This window comes from Neophocaena asiaeorientalis, unplaced genomic scaffold, assembly GCF_003031525.2.
Source record: "Neophocaena asiaeorientalis asiaeorientalis breed wild unplaced genomic scaffold, Neophocaena_asiaeorientalis_V1.1 scaffold406, whole genome shotgun sequence".
In the NCBI taxonomy this organism is placed as follows: Eukaryota; Metazoa; Chordata; class Mammalia; order Artiodactyla; family Phocoenidae; genus Neophocaena; species Neophocaena asiaeorientalis.
The window spans coordinates 520793-541873 of record NW_020173381.1 but is presented as its reverse complement, the minus strand read 5'-3'; the positions used below and the strand labels follow the sequence as shown (position 1 = coordinate 541873).

Below are 21081 nucleotides of genomic sequence, written 5' to 3'. Positions count from 1 at the left end.
AACCTCAAATAAAATAGAGTCAAGAAGCCAGAAGGGGGAGCGCTCACAACCTACGACAATAGCAGCCCCCAACAGGCAGAAAAAAAAACTTAGTCTTTTCGCCTGGCAAGAGCTCAGCCAATGAGAGACTGCCAAAACTCAGCCAATGAAAAGCCACTATACTTCGAACTCTCAATTCCTCCAATGGACTCTCTGCTTACTAGCCTTCCCAACTTCCTCTTCGAACTGTCACTAAGAGGTCTCTCCTCCTTGTGGCGGAGGGACTTGCCTGTGGCTCACCACAGTTGCAGACACCAAATTACAATTCTTTGCTGACTCTGAGTAAATCCACTTTTACCTGAGAAGTAACTGGCAGTCTGTTTGTTTAAGGTCAACATTTTGGGGGCCCATACAGGGATCCAGAGGAGACCCCCGACAACTCTGAGGCTGGTGCACAGACAGGTACGGTAACTAAAAATCCCACTGAACGGTTTTTTATTGCTGACCCCGAGGTTTAAGGGCAAGTTTTTCTCCTGGATCCAAGCTCCTGCCCTCTTTGTGTTTTGAAGCTCTCCAGGTTTTATTTGGGATCTATTTTAATGGTTTATTCTTTCTGATTAAGGCCTTATTCTGTCAGTGAGTACTTCTTTGGCACTCTGGCCTGTTGTTATTTTTTTTTTTGAAACAGGCTATTCCAACTGGAACTGTGGTAGCCTTCAGCTTGATTTCTTTTGGAACAGGAGTTGTTTCATTGGAACTGTGCTATTCAGCCTTCAGCCTGATTCCTTCAGGATTAGGGTGCTCCATTAGAGCTGTGCTGAGCAGCCTGTGGCCTGGCTCCTTTGAGATTAGATTGTTCCCTTAGAACTGGCTGGTAGTAGTCCTGCAGGCTGTTTGAAAATTACTATTTTACTCTAAAGAAAAACCTCTGAGAAATGGGATCCCAATTATCTAAATACTTGAGGGCACCCTTACCTACAGGGAACCTGGCTGATTTTATGTTTAAAAACTGCAGTCCTGGAATTCCCTGGTGGCACAGTGGCCTGCCGATGCAGGGGACACGGGTTCGTGCCCCAGTCTGAGAAGGTCCCACATGCCGCGGAGCGGCTGGGCCCGTGAGCCATGGCCACTGAGCCTGCGCGTCCAGAGTCTGTGCTCTGCAATGGGAGAGGCCACAACAGTGAGAGGCCCGCGTACCGGAAAAAAAACAAAAACAAAAAACCGCACTCCTTCCTCATGTACATTTCTAAGTAAATGGACCAGCCTAACCAAAGGCAATTTAGAACATGAATGGTCATTATGGAGAACTATTGAAATTCCAAACTTAACTTTTCTTAAGACCAAATTGACAACCACACCTGTAAAATTTCCAAAACTGAATGGAATGCCTATTTCAATTATTTTGAGGCTTCCAAACATTATCAGGAGCCTAAAATTGCATCTCTGCAAAATAAGATTTTAAGATCCTCTGAGGCAAACAAAGAAAGATAGAATGGCTGCAAAAGCCTCATGTTCCTCTTCCCTGGCTTCTGCATCACAGATACCGCCTCCAGTGTCATCTTATTCCTTTCCCCTGGCTCTGCCTCCGGTGCCATCCTCCTTCTTCCCTTTTATGCCACCTATCCCTCCTCTGTAACCCTCAGTTCCCCCATACTAATTCTCTCACCAAACTTGCCCTTTTCTCTGAAACTCTCCCCACTGCCATTTCCTCTGAACTTACCAGAACCTGTCTCTCTAAAATTAAGCCTTGTGAGGATCCAGAGACTAAACTCTTAATTTTTTTATATCCCCTGGACTAAAGTGGAACTGCAAAGCTATAGTCAAAGATTTTCCCAAAGTAACTGAAATCCTTACAGATATGCTGAGGAATTTAATATAGTCATTCAGACTTATCAACTCTGACTTAAATCAGCTAGTTCATATGCTTGTCAGTGAAGGCCAGGCCCAGCTTTGGATGAAAATCACCAACTGGGGAAATCCTGAAAGGTCTCTAGAATTACAACTGGGAGACCAGCCTATTTACCAATCAAGCTCAGGCAATCGCTAAGTGACTTTATAGAGCAATTCATAGTGCTTTTCCAAAGCCTGTTGATTGGAACAAAATTCAGGCTTGCACACAAAAACTTAATGAACCTGTTTATGACTATTATGATCAACTTCAGAATGTGTTTAAGGAAAATTCTAATCTTCCCTCAGATGTTGTTCTTCCTGGGTAGCTTTCAATTCTATTTTTATTAGTGGGCTGAACCAGGGTTTTTCTCTTCTAGTAAAAAGGACGAGGATGGAATGGGAAACTTTGTCCACTCCAGATTTAGTTAATCTGGCAAACCAGCTCTCTTACACTCTAGATGAGTCACATAAAAGGAAAACTGCTAAAATTCTTGATCTTCAACTCTAGCAAATGGAGGCTCCTAAACAAAACCAAAACCCTCCTAGTTTCTGCTATTATTGCAAAGAGCCAGGATATCAGAAAAGAGATTGGTTACCAATTTAAGCACTTCAGGTGCCTTCAGCCTTCTAACTTGTCTATCCAACATCCTCCCAATTCTCAATGATAGGATTCAAAGGAACTATAAGGGCTATTCCCAATCCCTCCCTCTTAATTATCTTGAAGAACATTTCTCCAGATTAAGGATAAATCTTTTCCAGCCCTGACACCAGAGCCACACTCTTGATGCTCAACCCCACTACAATAAAATGGTTTCTACCTTGGAGCACTAAGGCAGTTCAAATAGTAGGGATCCCTAATGAACCTCAAGAGGTTCCTGTCTCTGAACCTATTCTCTTTTGTTTAGGCCCTTTGAGAGATACACACCCTTTTCTCCTTAGTTCCTCCACCCCTATCCATTTATTTCACTGAGTCTTCTTAGAGAAGTACAGCGTCATGCCAGAATTTTTCTCTCCCAAAAGGAAGAAATAATTCTACAATTTGACAGTAGTCATCAAAGCAGTCAATCAGGTGAATTAAATGACCCTTTGACATCTTTTATTTGCTCTGTCTCTGATGGTACTACAGCTGATTCTGGAAACATTGATCATTTGTCCCTATTGGATCAGCTACTACCCTCCTTGTGGGCAAACTGATATTGGTAATTCACAGTGTACATCCCATCAAGATCCAAATACCCCCCCAAACTTCTTCCCAGAATTAATCAACACCCTGTAAGTAAAGAAGGCGTTCAAGGTAAAAAGCCCTTAATAGAAGATAACAAGGCTCAAGGCCTCATTATCCCTTGTACTAATCCCTGTAGTCCTCTGATTTTACCAGCAAGAAAACCTAAGGGCTGAGGGTGGAAGTTTGTCCAGGACCTCAGAGCAATAAACAAGACTGTTATCCTTCGACACCCTGTTATTCTGGACTTTCATATGCTACTAACATCCGTTTCCAACAGAAGCAAACTCTTTACTATGATTGATTTATGCAGCACATTCTAACCAATACCTTTTTGCCTTCATCTGGGAAGAGAAACAATTCACCTGCACAGTAATGCCTCAGGGTTTTACTGAGAGTCCTTATTTCTCACAAATCCTGAAGGCTGATCTGGATGGTATAAAGTTCCTTTGGGGTTCTACTTTGTTGCAGTATGTGGATGCTTTGCTTCTTTGCCCTCCTTCTCAAGCCTCCTCACAGGAAAACAGCATCCACTTGCTAAAGCTTTTAGCCTTAAAGTGATGTAAGGTTGCCAAGGAAAAAACTGCAGTTTTCCCAAACCCAGGTTCGATATTTAGGGCATCTGATACCAGAAAAAGGGCTATACCTGGATACAGAAGGCTTCATGATGTCCTGAGTTTCTGAAAATCCAAAACTAAGCGCCAACTACAAGGTTCTCTCGGGCTAGGTGGATATTGCTGAAACTGGATTCCAGATTTCTCTCTTACAGCCAAATCTCTGTATATTTTACTAAAGAGCAACCCCAACACAATTTTATGGGAAGAACCAGACAAAATAGCCTTTAAGGCCTTAAAGGAGAGTTTGATGAACCCACACACCCTTGGGCATCGAACGATCAGATTCCCTTTTCCATGTTTATATATGAAAAGGAAGGCAATGCCTTTGGGGTACTCACCCAAAAACATGGGGACCACCATTGATCCACAGGGTATTATAGCCAGCAACTGGACCCTGTGGCACAGGGACACCCCCACCCCACACCTTGCCTTAGAGCCACTACTGCCACTGCCTTTTTGGTTAAGGCTATCAAAAAGATCGTGGTGGGATCCCTTTTAACCATTTTTGTACCTCATGCAGTAGAAGCCCTTCTGAATTCTCATCACACTCAACATTTCTCAGCCACCTCAACTCCTAAGAAGTCCTTTTGTTAACTTCCTCACATAACTCTTTTAGGTTGTAATAACATTAACCCTGTGACTCCTCTCTCCTCCATCATCAACGAAGTCCCTCACAACTGCTTAACACTTATGGATCACCTCCTGATGCCTCGTGATGATCTGCAGGAAAATCATTTGGGTAATGTTGACTTCTCATGGTTTGCTGATGGTTCTTTTTTAAAAGGTGATCATAGTAAATATTGTGCTGGGGATGCTATTGGAACTCCTTTTTATGTTGTTGAGGCAGCATCTTTACCTATGGCTACTTCAGCCCAACAGGGCTGTACTTCAGCCAAGTACAAAACTGCCAATATTTATACTGATAGTAGACATGCTTTTGGAAAAGCTCATGATTTTGGAATACTGTGGAAGCAACATGGCTTCCTAACTTCCAGTGGAAGTAAAATTTTAAATGGCCCCTATGTTCAGGAATTATTGAATGTAATACTTTTACCTGCCACTTAATCTATTATTAAAATTCCAGAAAATTCTAAACTTGACTCCCTGGAAGTTAAGGGAAATTACCTTGCTGACAGTTCCACAGGGAATGCTGCCCTTAAAGGAACCAAAAGCAGTCAAACTTCTGTCACGGTCCAAAGGGATATTTCTCCAAATGATAACTTAGAAAAACTGGCTGGAGAAGCCCAACAATTGGCCTCAGAAAAGGAAACACAAGATTGGAAATTCAACAACTCTTGGTTTGATAAAAGGCGAAAGCTTTGGTTCAGATCAAATAACAATTCAGTCTTATTGAAGACTCTAATATTCCTACTCCTAATCATTGTATATGCATTAAACCATTGGTCTACTGACAAAATTACAACTTTCATGAATCAATATTCGTCGGGAAACATTAACAAAGCTAAAAAAATGCCTACCTCATTTGTCCCACTGGTCCAAAGTACAACCCAGGGAAGCCTATTCTTACTGCTCCCAAGTATTTTAAACTGCCTTATAGACCATTCAAGGTCTAGCAATTGGATTTCATACAACTTCCTCCATCTCAGGGATGTAAATAAATACGTTTTGGTCATGGCCTGAATGTTTTCACACTGGACTGAAGCCTTCCCTTGCAGAGAGGCTACTGCCTCTTCTGTGGCTAAAGTCCTTTTGGAAAATATTATACCTACCTGGGAAAATCCTCTCAAACTTCATAATGATCAAGGGACCCATTTTACTGGTCAGGTATTTTTGACGTCTGTGCTGTTTGGCCAGTTTTACAACAGTTTCACTGCACTTAGCACCTTCAATCCTCTGGTTTAGTCAAATGAAGTAACGGCATTATTAAAACTCAATTGGCAAAATTTGTATGGGCCTTCCAAATACGTTGGCCAAAAGCACTGCCATTGATCCTTCTAAATCTTATATCCATCCCTTTTGGAATTCAAACGCTCACCCTTTGAGATAGTCACAGGTCACTCAATGCACTTGGTTCCTACCTCTTTTGCCCCACAACTGACAAAATGAGAAATACTCCAATATTGCAAAGGCCTAATCGCTTCTATTAAAAATAACCATGTTTGGGCTTCCCTGGTGGCGCAGTGGTTGAGAGTCCGCCTGCCAGTGCAGGGGATACGGGTTCGTGCCCCAGTCCGGGAGGATCCCACATGCCGCAGAGCGGCTGGGCCCATGAGCCATGGCCGCTGAGCCTGCGCGTCTGGAGCCTGTGCTCCGCAGTGGGAGAGGCCACAGCAGTGAGAGGCCCGCATACCGCAAAAAATAAATAAATTTAAAAAATAACCATGTTTTAGTAGAGCAATGTTTTCACAGTGCGCTCTCAGGAGACAAAGACCTTAAGCACCCTCGCAGCCTGGAGATTTCATCTACTGGAAAAGACACCTCCAGGACTTCCCTGGTGGCGCAGTGGTTAAGAATCTGCCTGCCAATGCAGGGGACACGGGTTCAAGCCCTGTTCCGGGAAGATCCCACATGCTGTGGAGCAACTAAGCCTGCGAGCCACAACCACTGAGCCCGTGTGCTGCAACTACTGAAGCCCGCACGCCTAAAGCCCATGCTCTGCAACAAGAGAAGCCACTGCAATGAGAGGCCCGCGCACCGCAACGAAGAGTAACCCCCGCTCACCGCAACTAGAGAAAGCCCGCACACAGCTACAAAGACCCAACACAGCCAAAAATAAATAAAATAAATATTTAAAAAATTTATAAAAAGGATACCTCCAGAAGGACTCTCTTTAACCTCACTGTAAAGGCCCCTATCAGGTACTGCTAACCAACCCTTGTGCCATCAAACTCCAGGGAACAGACTCTTTGATTCACATGACACATGTAAAGAAAGCACCGCACCCTGAGTGGACCTGCACATCATCTGGTGACCTGAAAGTAAATAGTTCCCAGAATTGAAGCAGACAACATCTGATGAGACAGCTTTCCAAAGATATCTAGGACAGGCTTGTCAGAAGTTTGTCTGCCAATCCTTTGATGATGATACAACATGTCATATGATCTCCAATGTCTATGATCTTGATGATATATGGACTTTAGATAAAAAGTGCCTCAGAGTTGTCCCTCCTGCCCTTCCTTGTTACTCAAATGTGACCTCAATAAGTTTCCAGCATGTGCACTTTCCCTGCATTGTGGGACACTACACCCAGGAAAGGTCCCTTCTGGCACTGAGGGACAAAAAGCCACTGAAACCAGAAAACCTCTTAACCAGTGATGCTTTCAGAGAACGATCATGATCAAAAGGAGGAAATGTAAAAATTAATAAACAAAAACCACAATTAAAATAGTCAAGAGGCTAGAAGGGGGAGGTCTCACACCCTATGACAACAGCAGAGACCAACAGGAAGACTTCCTTTTCTTGCCTGACAAGAGTTCAGCCAATGAGATTGTCACAACTCAGCCAATGAAAAGCCACAATACTTCAAACTCTCAATTCCTTGAATGGACTTTTTGTTTAGTATAGCCCACCCAACTTCCTTTTCTCCTCCTTGCTGTGAGGGGTACTTATGTTTGGCTTGTCGTGGTTGCAGACCCCAAATTGTAATTCTCTGTTGATCCCAAATAAACCCATTTTTGCTGGAGAAATAACCAGCAGTCTCTGTGATTTAGGTCAACACTTAATAAAAGGGGAAAATGTGTACAGGGTATACGGGAACTCTCTGTACTATCTTTGTAATTTTTCTGTATATCTAAAACTGTTCTAAAAAATAAAGTTTTTTTTAAAGTTGACTTTAAAAAAAAAAAGAAGTACAATATAGTCTGTCCAGAAAAGATGGAAAGGCCCAGAGCTGAGGCAGTTTCTCTGGTCTCTGAAATCTCACTCACACAGCCTGTGAGTCCCTTAACTTAATACACAGACTCTGAAACCAGACTGCCTGGGTTTGAATTCTGGGCTTTACCACTAACTAGCTGGGTAAACTTGGGCAAATTACTCAACCTCTTTGTGAACCTCACCTCTCTCTTTTTTTTTAAATTTATTTTTTATATAGCAGGTTCTTATTAGTTATCTATTTTATACATATTAGTGTATATATATCAATTCCAATCTCCCAATTCATCCCCCCCCCACCCCACTTTCCCCTCTTGGTGTCAATACGTTTGTTCTCTACATCTGTGTCTCTATCTCTGCCTTGCAAACTGGTTCATCTGTACCATTTTTCTAGATTCCACATATATGCATTAATATACTGAACCTCATCTCTTAAAAAGAATGATAGCCCCTATTTTTTGTTATAATAAGGATTAAGTGAGTTTAATATGTATAAAGTGCTAAAAAGAGTGCTGGCACATAGTAAGTTCTATATAAATACTTTGTAAACTTAAAAAAACCACGATGACCAGAAGTTCATTTAGTGGGCTTCCCTGGTGGCGCAGTGGTTAAGAATCTGCCTGCCAATGCAGGGGACACGGGTTCGAGCCCTGGTCCGGGAAGATCCCACATGCCACAGAGCAACTAAGCCCGTGTGCCCCAACTACTGAGCCTGCACTCTAGAGCCTGTGAGCCACAACTACTTAAGTCCGCGCACCTACAGCCCGTGCTCCGCAACAAGAGAAGCCACCGCAAAGAGAAGCCCACGCACCGCAACTAGAGAAAGCCTGCGCGGAGCAGTGAAGATCCAACACAGCCAAAAAAAAAAAAGTTCATTTAGTAATTAGCTTTAATCAGATAAGGTAGGGAGATGTGGGGGTTTGGCTGCTATGAACCAGGCAGTGATTGCCATGGATATGCCAGAACCTTGACAGCCACTGTTAGGACATGGACTTACTCTTCATAAGAGGGCAACTAAGCTGTGTTACTCTGGCAAGAAGGCTAGAAAGCTCAATACACCTTCCTATCACTCTACCCATCCTATTTCTTTCACCCAAAAAGAACCAACTTCTAATCAGATACATAATTAACCACCCCAAGGTAAGCAAAATGTATCATTATCTCCATTCTGTAGATAAGAAATCTGAAAATGGTAGGTTTAATTTTATTTTTTTTTACATCTTTATTGGAGTATAATTGCTTTACAATGGTGTGTTAGTTTCTGCTTTATAACAAACTGAATCAGCTATACATATACATATGTTCCCATATCTCCTCCCTCTTGCGTCTCTCTCCCTCCCACCCTCCCTATCCCACCCCTCTAGGTGTCACAAAGCACCGAGCTGATCTCCCTGTGCTATGTGGCTGCTTTCCACTAGCTATCTATTTTTCATTTGGTAGTGTATATATGTCCATGCCACTCTCTCACTTCGTCCCAGCTTACCCTTCCCCCTCCCCGTGTCCTCAAGTCCATTCTCTATGTCTGCATCTTTATTCCTGTCCTGCCCCTAGGTTCTTCAGAAACTTTTTTTTTAAGATTCCATATATTTGTGTCAGCATATGGTATTTGTTTTTCTCTTTCTGACTTACTTGACTCTGTATGACAGACTCTAGGTCCATCCACCTCACTACAAATGACTCAATTTCATTTCTTTTTATGGCTAATATTGCATTGTATATATGTGCCACATCTTCTTTATCCATTCATCTGTCAATGGACACTTAGATTGCTTACATGTCCTGGCTAAATAGAGCTGCAATGAACATTGTGGTACATGATCCTTCTTTAAGATATGTTCTTAATGAAGAATTTGTGTGATGCCAGGTTGACCTTTTTTAGTGGTACTAACAAATACAGACTGCCTGAGATCAAGTTAGGAAGCTCTGCTAATTATCAGGAAGTAGACATGAAGCTGCTACTTCTTGTCTCAAAGGGAGATGGCTATCATGGAACCCAGACAATCAGACTCTGGTGTTTCAGGCTCCAGGTCTTATCAGCTTCATGAGCAAAGCTGGAGTAAGGCTGGTTTTGATCACAGGCCACATATAAGGTTTCCCTTTCATCTGGCATAAGCCAGAGCTATTCTCCAGGAGGTCCTTATGGGAATCCAAATAATTTTCTAGGGAATGAACTATGCTCTAAAACATGCTATGAAATGTGAGTCCCTATTTGGGGATGGCTATTCTCTAAAACAGTGGGTGACTCTGCAGAACCCTGCTAAGTTATTCATTGATAAGCTGGCACATACACTGTGCTCATCAGATAGCTAAGAAAAGCCCATCTGAGTATCAGCCTAAGTCCTTTGTTAACCCAACCAGAGCTTCCCCCAGCTCTGGGCCCCAACGTAATTAGTCATTAGGAAAATATAAAGCAAAACCACAATTAGATACCACTTCACATCCACTAGTATGGCTATAAAAAAATACAACAATGAGAGTTGGTGAGGATGTGGAGAAATTCGAACCATCCTGCCTTGCTGGTAGGAATGTAAAATGTAGAAACAATCTGACACTTCCTAAAAAGGTTAAACATAGAGTTATCATATGACCGAGCAATTACACTCCTAGGTATATACCCAAGAGAACTGAAAACATATGTCCTCACAAAACTTGTACACACATGTATATAGCAGGATTATTCATAAGAGTCAAAAAGTAAATACAATCCAAATGTCCATCAACTGATGAATGGATAAACAAAAGGTGGCATATCCATACAATGGAATATTATTCAGCCATAAAAAGTAATGAAATACTAATACATGCTACAACGTGGATTAACTGTAAAGTGACTGTGTAAATTACCCTTTCTACTTAGGCAATCACTTCCAAATACGGCTGTACTTTGATATCACCTGGGGAGCTTATGCTGCTCCCTGAGAATCTTTGAGAGTAGGGTACCTGGACTGATGTTTGAAATCAATTAGAGTAGATGATCTCTAAAATCCCTTATAGCACTAGGAATTGTATGAAATCTATGATAGTGGGTCACCAACACCCACATTTTAGAAGCACAGGCAGTAAGAGAACCAAGCCCAATGAACTGTTGTTCATTAGAACAGGTCTTCCAATTGAACTCTAAGCTGGTTCTTCTCCAAGGCATCTCTCCACCCCACCCGCACCCCCAAGGTTGCATGAAGATATTCATAACAGGAATGAACTATGGCTGAAGGGATAGGTCACACCTGATGCCATCATGCCTATGTGGGTTGCTTTAATAAGGAATCACCCCATTTTGCCACTAGAGTTGACGATAACCAGTCCCTCCCTCTATGACATAGACAAGGTTGGATAGAATGAAGTAATGGACTTCTGACAGTCCCAGGCTTCCTGTTTATCAGTACCTGTGTACTCATAAGCTGATTTAGGTTCAGAGTTAATAATGGGGCTTATTTCTTGTTTACTTGTTTCCCTTAATATTAAAGAACTAAGCTGAATCATGTTCCGGATACTGACCTCCTGCTGGCCTCGTGTAAAGGCAACTGAAGAGACACGAAGGTAATACTGTAATTATTTCTCTAGACCTGTTCCACCATTTCCTCCAATGTACCTGCCCACAGTTCCTCAAAGAACAAATCTTTATGATATATATTATTAGGGGAAGTGACTAAGTAGTGTCTACAAGATTAAGGTCAGGGTTGGGGGAGGATGGCCAATTCTACAAGGCAAGTGAATCAGGGAAGAAAAGCATCCTTGGAGGCTTTGGGGAGGGGTCCCCACACCACCTTCTACCACCTGGCTGTGCCTTTTATTACTGCATTGGGACCACTGCAGGCAGAGCCCCAAACACCAAGGAAGAGTATAATTCTTTCTTTAGCCTAAGAAGTAACAGTACTTTTAAAGCTTTGGCTCATTTTCCATTTCTAGGAATGTGACCATCATTATCATTGGACTGGACAACTCAGGCAAAACTGTTCTTGTGAAGGCATTCCAGAGACGTAAGGAATTGAGAGTATTAGATCCTGGTTTAGGTCTCCCATGGGTCCCAGCAACCAATGAAACAATCATTCCTTCCTAGCCTTACTTCATGACCCTTGAGTTTCCTCTTTTAAGGTAAACACTTACACACACACACACACACACACACACACACACACACACACACACACCCTTGAGGAAAAATAATGGATTTTTTTCAGCTCTGTATCTTCAGTCTCTGTACTTTTAGTACGTTCAGGTAGGTACTCATTCACTTGTGGAATGAATGTTCTCCCTCATTCCACCATTCTCCTCAGGCTACATGTTGCCTCATTCCAACTTTTCCCTCTCTTCCCCTCCCCCCACCCTCAGAGTGGCAGCCCCAAGCACATTTTAGCCAATGGTTCAGCCTGGTATCCCACCTTATGGGCAGCAGACTTGACTGCCTCTCCCAATTCTCTGATTGGCAGAAATGGTAAAAAGGTAAGCAGCACCAAGAAAATCAAGGAGCCAGGGTAAATCACAAAATTACTGATAAAAGTGGGGATAATTTTTAGAGCCCAACTCAGCCCCACCCCTAGATTCCCATCCAGTCTGGGTGGGGCCCGGGAATCTATGTTTTAAGAACTCCCCAGGCCTTTCAATTGGCCAATCAGCTTTGGGAAGCACTCATCTGTAATTAGCCCTATGCTATTTTGCCTATGAGAATAGCATCTGCTTTCTATTCTAATTCCTGGAGGACAGAGCCTGGAGTCTATTTAATTTGTTACTGTATAACTTGCCTTGTGCTTGGTGAATAACTTGGGGCTGATTGATAAACCAATAGGTTTATGGTTGTGACTTCATTCACGGAGAAGTTTTTAATGGCTAAGAAGCAAAGTGCCACTGATGTCACATTCTAAAGAACATCTCAGGCCACCTCTGTCCATGCAGGACTGCCAGAGTCAATCTAGTAGGTTCCTCTGTACCCAAAATGCAATAGCTTGCCCCCCCCACCAGCTCCTGCAAATGTTTATGATTGCCAAAAACAGATAATAGCCTAGGGAGGAAGTTCCAATCTACAAGTAGTAACTTGTGTGAATCTCTGAAGACACCAGCTATAAAATATTTGGGGACATAAGCCATTATCATTCACTATAACTATTTTGTCTGGCACGGTCATATGGGGCAAGAAACCGAAGCATGAGCACAAGCAGGTGCCCTAAATGAGGGCGTTTAAAGCAGTTTCTCTCAAACCCGGCTATACATTTCAATCATCTGGGGAGCTTTAAAAGAAAATGCTGCCTGAGCCCCGCCCCAGATCTATGGCATCAAACTCTCAGAGAATGAGCCCTAATGTCATAGGTTTTAAAAGCTCCACAGGTGATCCTGAAGCATAGTCAGTACTGAGAGCCAAAAATCAGAATCACCTGAAGAGCTTTCACACCAACTGATCTGGGACCTGAAGGTTCAGATATTTTGGCCTGGAGAAGGCCCAGGGAATCAAAATCTTAACAAGCGCACCAGATGATACTGAGACACAACAGGCATGAATTTTACTGCTCTTTAAGGCAGTGGGTCTCAAAATGTAAGGTGCAGAAGAATCACCTGGGGATTTTGTTAAATGTAGGAGTTTGCTAAACATACAGATGCTTGGGTCCCAAGCCTAGAGATTCTGATTCATTTGGTACAGGGTAGGACTTAACAATCACCCACATGTAACTCTAAAGCAGACAGTCCCCAAACTATGCTTTATGCAACACTCTGCTAGGGATATAGAAATGGATTCATCTCAGTACCTGTCCTCAGAGTGTTTATAAATTAATAGAGGAAATAAGAGAAATGTAAAATTTCAGGGGACAACTTCTGGTGGCATCTAGAGTTTGCCAACAGTACATTGAACTATTGAAGAAATGGTAAGGTTTCAAGTAAAAAGAAAAAAAATGGAGAAAGATGAAGCTTGCACTGATACAGAAAACAAGATTTTAAAATTACCTTTAGAGTTTTAACCTCTTCACTTATTATTTTTAAGTAGTCTAATACAGACATAACAAATAACACATCAAAGCTGTGACTGAAAATTATATGTTCTGTGAAAGCTATAATTAAAAATAAATCATTGACTAACATAAAAACAGAAGAGGACATTATGAGATGACATTAAAATGTAATAATATGTACATATACACACATATAGACATGTATACATGTAAATGTGTGTATAATCATACATTTCCAAAGATCTGAAAGCATCCTATTAACTTCTCAGCTAAACGACTTATTCTGGCAATCCTATGGAAAATGTTCCAGGTAGATTTGAAACTATAAATAAGAAGCTACTGATTCTGGTCTTAGAACTCCCAGGTATGAGTGTAGAGAATCTATAAAATCGTTTTGCTACTAATATGGGCAGAGAGCTGGGCCAGAACGGTCAGTTCAACAGACTGGAATGTGTCTATGGACTGTCATGCTGAACCACATTTCTCTGGGGGCTGAGTGAGGGGTGGAATGCCCTGTGGGATTGTATGGTCTGGCCATAGCCTTGAAAGGGCAAAGGTATCTGAGTTTGGCATGGTTTCTCGGAGGAGATAGGAGGAAGAGGACTTCATACGCTCATCCACAGTAACAGGCACCATAAACATTTACTGAACACCTACTGTGCATAAGGGAATGCAGAGCCCCTCCCTCACAGAGCTTAGATTTTAGCTGGGGAGACAGGACATGCACAGAATGAGGTGAAGGACCAGTTTAACAGGTCACGTGTTCAAAAAGAGAGAGAAGTGAGAGCTGGACTGGTCAGAGAAGCTTCCTAAAGTAAGTGGTACTTGAGCTGGGCCTTGAAGAAAGGATGCGAGAGAAGAGCGTCCTGTTCATTCATTCATTCACTCATCAAATTCATTCAACAAATATTTATTGAGCACCTGTGTGCCAACCTCTGTGCTTGGCATTATGTATATAACAGTAAGTAAAACTGAAGGGGTTCCTATCCTGTTGCAGTTTATAATCCAGATAAATAAATCATAGAATTTATAACACTGTAATATGTGCTGTGATGGTGGTAAGCCCAGAAGAAAGTGGGGGATGGTGGTGTGAGTTAGAGAAAACTTTCTAGAAGGAACAAGATCTAAATTGATATTTAAAAAACAAAATAGGTGTTAACCAAGCAGAGAGTAGTGGAAGAGTGTTCTAACCAGCAGGAATAGCATCTTGTGTGTGGAGTGGGGGGTAGAGAGGCACATGAGTCAAGAAGCATAGGGAGGAAGAGACTGGGTACCAGGGACCCTGGACACCAGTCAGGGAAGAGATGGATCTGGCAGGTTAGGAGGCAAAGGAGTCTGTATTCTACCTTCGGAGCAGTGGGTACTCACGGAAGGTTACTGAGCCAGGAGAGGGTAGCATGAGCAAAGTGCGGTTTAGGAGGATGGATTGGCGAGCATGAGCCAGATGGCAGGATACATTCGTAGGATTCCTCAGGGCCGGCTCTAGTCAAAGTTCAGATCATCGTTTAACAAATTCATCTAACTATAGCCCCGTTTTGTTGTTGCTTCTCCTCTCTTCCCCTATGTATAGTACTCCCCAGTAGGATGGGCGGTTGTATGAAACCTGAACTGACCACACTCCTGCTGGATGATTATGAAGTTTCCGTCTACGACCTGAATGGAGACAGGAATGGCCGAGAAATCTGGCCAAGCTACTACGCGCAGGCACATGGACTTGTTTTTGTCCTGGATTCCAGTGACTTAAGCCGCATGCAGGAAGTGAAGGTCATCTTACCACACCTGCTGTCTGATGAAAGAGTGGCCGGGAAACCCATCCTACTGTAAGAGTCTGCCTTTGTGTCCAATTTCCCCTTCCCATTTTGTGCCTTTAGACGAAGTAGACAGAGGAAGGGTTAAGTGGTCCCTGTGTCACATCCAGTTAGACTTCCTCTCCTCTTTGGCTGAGGGGGAGTGGCCCAGTCCTCTAGGGGCTGTTTTCAAGAGCCACTTTCTACCAGGCACTGCCATGGGGGAACCTGTTACCTAACTGTGCAAAGGTAATTTTGAAGGCAAGCATCAGAGGGAAATGGAGAGTAATATCTGGATCTTCCACTGCACCCCCTGCCCCAAAACATCCCTCGACTCTTCCTGAAGACTGCCTTCCTAAATTTGCTTCTTTTTTCTGGCTTCGGTCTTTGACCCTGAGATGATGGCAGAAAACCCCTATTTTGTATATCCAGTGCCAATGGCCTCCTCCCCTGGTAAACTGCCCGAGAGTTATGTAACTAACTCTTACCCCAGGGTGATGATTCAGGTGGCCAGTCAATCCTCACCCCTCCCCCACTCCCTTTTAGCCTTTTTTGTTCCCCGTTAGGACCACCAACCCAAGCATGGACAGAGTTTGGGGGAGGATGTAGAAGCGCCAAATTCGTTCGTATCCCAGTTAGCAATTCTAATTAAAGTTTGATGGTGCAGTGTAGAGGAAGTGAGAAATGAGGCCTGGGGATTATCTCGGATTCAAATTACTTGTGCTATTCTTTCCTCCACTGAGAGTTGGCTAGAAAAATGTCGGGCTCACCGCACTGGGTATGGCTTAAAAGCTAGTCCCTGGATATGTAGCAGCTGTACCAGAATTGGTTGTCCCCCTCTTTCCCTTCTTTTCTTTCCCTTGGCCTCTATCTCAGTTTTACTCTTCCTCTCTTCTTCCCTCCCTCTCTCCAATGCCCGGCTTTAGCCTGGCCAACAAGCAAGACAAGAAGGACGCCTTGCTACTTCGTGATATTACTGAATATCTGCTGCTGGAAAGGCTAACAAACAAGAACCAGTCCCTGTGCCGAGTGGTAAGTGTCCAGCCCTCCCCTCCCTTGTCCTCTCAAGCAAGGCCGATGCCTCCCTTGGCCCATAATCAGCCTCCTATGCCGGGTCTTAGGCAAAGCCTCTCTTTGCCAGGCAACAACTACAGTGATGATTTCTGACTCAACAGTGATAATAAATATCACACTCTTACAACACTTTCACATCTGTTTTCTCATTAGGCCTGCAAAATAGCTCTTTAAAGTTGGAAGTTTCAATAGCTTCATTTTATGGTTAAGAAAGTTAAGGCTCAGAGACTCTGAGTGACTTGTCCAAGATCACACATCCAAGACATTACACTTGATTAAAGGATCTTAGCTTTTGTACCTTTCATATACCTTCTCAGGAGTGAATGCTGAGAATCTCCTAGGAAGTCTTAAGAGCCTCTCTAGACACAGCAGAGCTTATGTGCACCTGTGCTCTTTGGCTGAGGGTGACTGGGACTGTGAGCCCCAGGGGTCCCAGGTTGCTGGGCTGGAGCCTTCTCTTTTTGTCACAGGAGCCCTGTTCAGCCATCAAAAACCGCCAAAGAAGGAACCATGAGCCTATAATTGGAGGCCTGCGCTGGCTGTTATCAGCCATTGGGGATAAATATGAAGAGCTGTGTGCTCACCAACAGCCACTCCCATCGAGCATCCCAGCCCCCAAGAGCACCAGAGGCTTTGGGGAAATATGCTCATCAGACAGGTACCGAGCTGTCTCTATTAGGTGTACTGATAAAAATAGATGAAAAAGGGCTTCCCTGGTGGCACAGTGGTTGAGAGTCCGCCTGCTGATGCAGGGGACACGGGTTCGTGTCCCGGTCCGGGAAGATCCCACGTGCCTCGGAGCGGCTAGGCCCGTGAGCCATGGCCGCTGAGCCTGTGCATCCCGAGCCTGTGCTCTGCAACGGGAGAGGCCACAACAGTGAGAGGCCCGCGTACCACAAAAAAAAAGAAAAAAAAAAAAGAATAGATGCAAAAGTCAGTCTTCAACATAAGCAGTGAGTTCTGGGAGGGGCATGGATTCTGTGCGGTGCTGAGCAAGTCTCTCAAGATCAGTTGGCCCAAATGGGGCGAGGGCAGTGACCACAAACATACCAACATTGTTAGGTACACCCTCCCCTCGGCACAATTTGAGTGGTCACGTCAGTGGGATAAGTTAAGTCATTAGTATTACATTGTCTCCAAAACACGGTTTCAATTCCCTGGTTTGTCACAGAGAGGAGAAAAGGAGCACGAGCCCCTTAAGGAGCTTATTGGCAATATTCTATGGCTAAATACCCTGGAGGTGCCCCACATTCTCCGCTTCCTGTTCTCTGATCATCCCAATGATAAGGAAAGATGGGAGGGAACAGGAATATGGAAAAGAAGAAGAAAAATAAAGAAAACGGGGTGATCAAGGTTTTGAGGAATAAAAGGACTAAATGTCCTCTTGTTCTGTTGTCCCTTTAATTGTTCCAAAGACATATGGCAGGGATGGGGGGATAGCTGGATTTGATTAAGGAGCTTGCATCTGTTTTCACTATGGCTTTGTCCTTTCTATCTTCCCCAGCTTCACTACCACGATGGGAAAGTCCGAAGAAAAAAGACAGCACCTAGGACAACACTCAATGGAACCTAGGCCTCTAAAGCCAATCCTACAGGTAAGTGGCTCACTAAATGTTACTGCCCCAGGGACCAATCCCTGAGCTCTCGGGCACCAACTGACTTTTTTTTCCTTCATCTTCCTGCTATACAGAAAGAAGGTATAATAAGACCTAAAAAGAACACATCAGTAACATTTGCTTTAGACGAACCCAAGGAGGAGGATGAATGTTATGGGGGAAATGGAGCTTGTAACACCACTGAGCCTGGCTACAATCAGAGCCCCCAGCTCCATATGCTGAGAAATCTTTTTGAAGGTAATCCTGGATCAGTGGTTAGTCAGAGAAGAAAAGATATAAAGGCCTTTCCTCACAATTTATAAAACAGTATTCCCATTTTGAGTCCAAAACTCTTTTCTCATACTATGGTTGGTGGTCAGAAGAAAGATATGTAGATGAAGTGCTTGGGGATCACCATCTGGCCATCCAGTATGATGCCCCAAGATCTTTGTTTGGATGGCTATAAGGTTATCTTAAAGGTTATGATTTCCAGTGGTGGAAGTACAAATTGGTACAACCTTTAGGGAGAGTAGTTTGGTTGTATGTCTCCCTCCTACTCTTCCTCTCTCTCTCAATAGATATATATCGAGAACTTTAAAACTGTGGAAACCCTATGAGCCAATCATCTCATGTCTTGAACTGAAGCCAAAGATAATTACACAAGTACACAAAAAGGATGCTCATGGTTGTTCAATCATAGCATTGTGTATAACAGCTAAAAGTTGGAAACAAGCTAAATGCCTAACAATAGTGAATGGCTAAATCAATTATGGTGCACCCACACAATGGAATACTATGCAGACCTTAAAAGGGCTAATGCTGACTTATATTTACTGACATGGAAAGTTTTCCACAACTCGAAGTTTTGTTAGAGAAAATGGCAGTTGAGAGCACAGCATATACAGCATGATGTGTACACATGCATAGAATATCTGGAGGGGAATCACCGAACACAAGCAGTGGTTTTCTCTAGGGGTACGATTCTAGGTGATTTTGAGAAGAGCCAAAATGTATTGTATTACTGGACATTTTTTTAATAATCATATATGATTTCTCCCAATATACTAAAGGCACTAAAAAAATCTGTGAGGACTTAAAGGCCCATTGTTGTTAATGTCTTCTCCATCTCAGTGTTCCTTGGCCCCAGTCTCCATGACAATAAACTGTCAATATTATAATGTCACTTCTGCTCTCCAAAGGATCTGGCCCTTCAGGCTACCCCAGAGCCTTGGGATGTTACACCTACACAGAGGGCCCTAGATAGGAACATTGAGGAGGAGAGAGGTACTGCTCTGGGAAGGAGGATGAGAGGTGAGTGGATGGAATCTGGCAGAAGAGTGGAGGAAGTGTCTTTCTAGATGTCAGAATCTACCCTTAAATCTCTGTCCAAAATTGAAATCCATTTTTCATTTCTATAACCTCAGAACCAAGGGCAAAAAAGAGAGAAGACACTGGGGACCTTGGAAAGTAGCTAACACCCTCCTCACCTGGATGGACAGGAAGCCTGTTGCTTAGCTTTGCTTGCAGTGACTACCTATTTCCTTTCTTTTTTCAGACTTTTAACAGAGTGCTAAAGAGGAAAATGAAGGGAAGTCAAAAGAAACATCTCATATCCCTCCTTTAGTAAATGGGTTCATCTACAGAACCATTAGGATTATTCAGTTTTTCAATTTCTGTTTGTTACTACCTCTACAGTCCCCCTACAACTCCACCTACTCTAACGTAATATCCCTGAGAACTCCCATTGTGCCTGTACATCGACATTCGAGCCATAAAATGAATCTTATCCCCACCGAGAGGCTCAAGAACAGTTAGGGGGCATCCGTTTGAGAGTGAAGACAACGTTGGCAAAGAAGATCAGAGCCTTGACGTCTTTGTACCCAGATGCTCCCGATGAAGTTTGTGAACAACATGTTGTGGGTGACCAACTGCAGTTGGGCCTTAGAAGTACAGGGTCAGTTTAGAATTACATTTTCCCCCTATGTTCTTGGGTGGAAGGGGACTGGCATAAATAAACAGAACGGTTCTGCTGAGAATTATGCTCTGCTGAATCATTTTCAATCATGCCTCCGAAAACAACTCAGTTTTAAATTCCCTACCACTGTCTGAGAAGCCTGGCAACAATTCTTTTGCTGTCCCTTCAGGAATAGCAATTGCCGTCTCTCCTAACACTTAGGTTAGGTATGCAAAAACCGTACGAGCTTAAACACATTCAACTCTCCATCCCAAGGAAGGCAGTAGTAGTGGTGGTAATCATTCTTCACTATTAGTTCAGCTGTTACTTTCACCATCAATACCACAGCCCCCATTTACTGAGTGCCTTCTGGATGTCAGACGCAGCACTAAGCTCTTCACGTTCATTATCTTATTCACAAAAACCTTGGGGATAGGCAGTATACCTGCCTGCATTTTACAGATGAAGAAACTAAGGGGTAGGGAAGTTAAATAACTTATCCAAGGTCCCACAGCCTGTAAGATGCAGAGCAGGGAACCAAATCCAGATCTGACTCTAGAGCTACTTCAGGCCAGAAAGATCTGCTTATGCTTTGCTCAAACTCTACCCAGAAAGAGAAAGCTATACCCAGGAAAGATGCTGAAGCCTCACCACGCCCATGTCAGAACTACGTTAACAGCAATAAGCACACCCATGGTAGTGGCAGACACGGGTGAGTGAGCACTTCCATTCTGCCAGACGCTGGGCTAAGTGGTTTACATACATTACTGCCTTGCATCGTCACAAGCCTATGAGGTCGGTTCTATTATCATCATCTTGCAGAGGCAGAAATTAATGTTCAGAGAGGTCAAATCATTTACCCCAGGGCACCCATTAGGAAATGGCAGAACTGGTTTTCAAACTAAGCTCCAACTCCATAACTCAGGCTCTTAACTCCTACCCTATGTGGTCTCACCAGGCAGTATAAACCAACTAGCCTATAATTGTTTCTGAGAGATAGAAACCTGGCACATAAAGGATCAGTCTCACAACCCCTTCTGGAGGGCCTGACACTGTCAAAGACTGCAGCATTTGTTTTATGCATTGCATATGGCCTCATGTCCAAGAGGATCACCCCAGGCACTTTGTGGGTCTTTGACAGGATTCTGACTAAGGCTCAGCTTATTAGTCATGGAGCTGGAAGGAACCTTACAGAA

The 21081-nt window shown here is 43.3% G+C and overlaps 2 protein-coding genes across 3 annotated transcripts in view; one reads left to right on the top strand and one right to left on the bottom strand.

Annotated features, from left to right (window-relative positions):
* XKRX (XK related X-linked) overlaps positions 1-21081 on the bottom strand; it is a 65881-nt gene that overhangs the window by 31117 nt on the left and 13683 nt on the right. The gene's annotated exons all lie outside the window — the stretch shown is intronic.
* ARL13A (ARF like GTPase 13A) lies at positions 11018-18254 on the top strand. The gene is made up of 7 exons (XM_024746525.1): positions 11018-11076; positions 11446-11516; positions 15046-15295; positions 16189-16294; positions 16807-16994; positions 17841-17931; positions 18027-18254. Exons 1-7 carry the CDS (start codon positions 11018-11020, stop codon positions 18252-18254), a joined length of 993 nt encoding a protein of 330 aa, XP_024602293.1.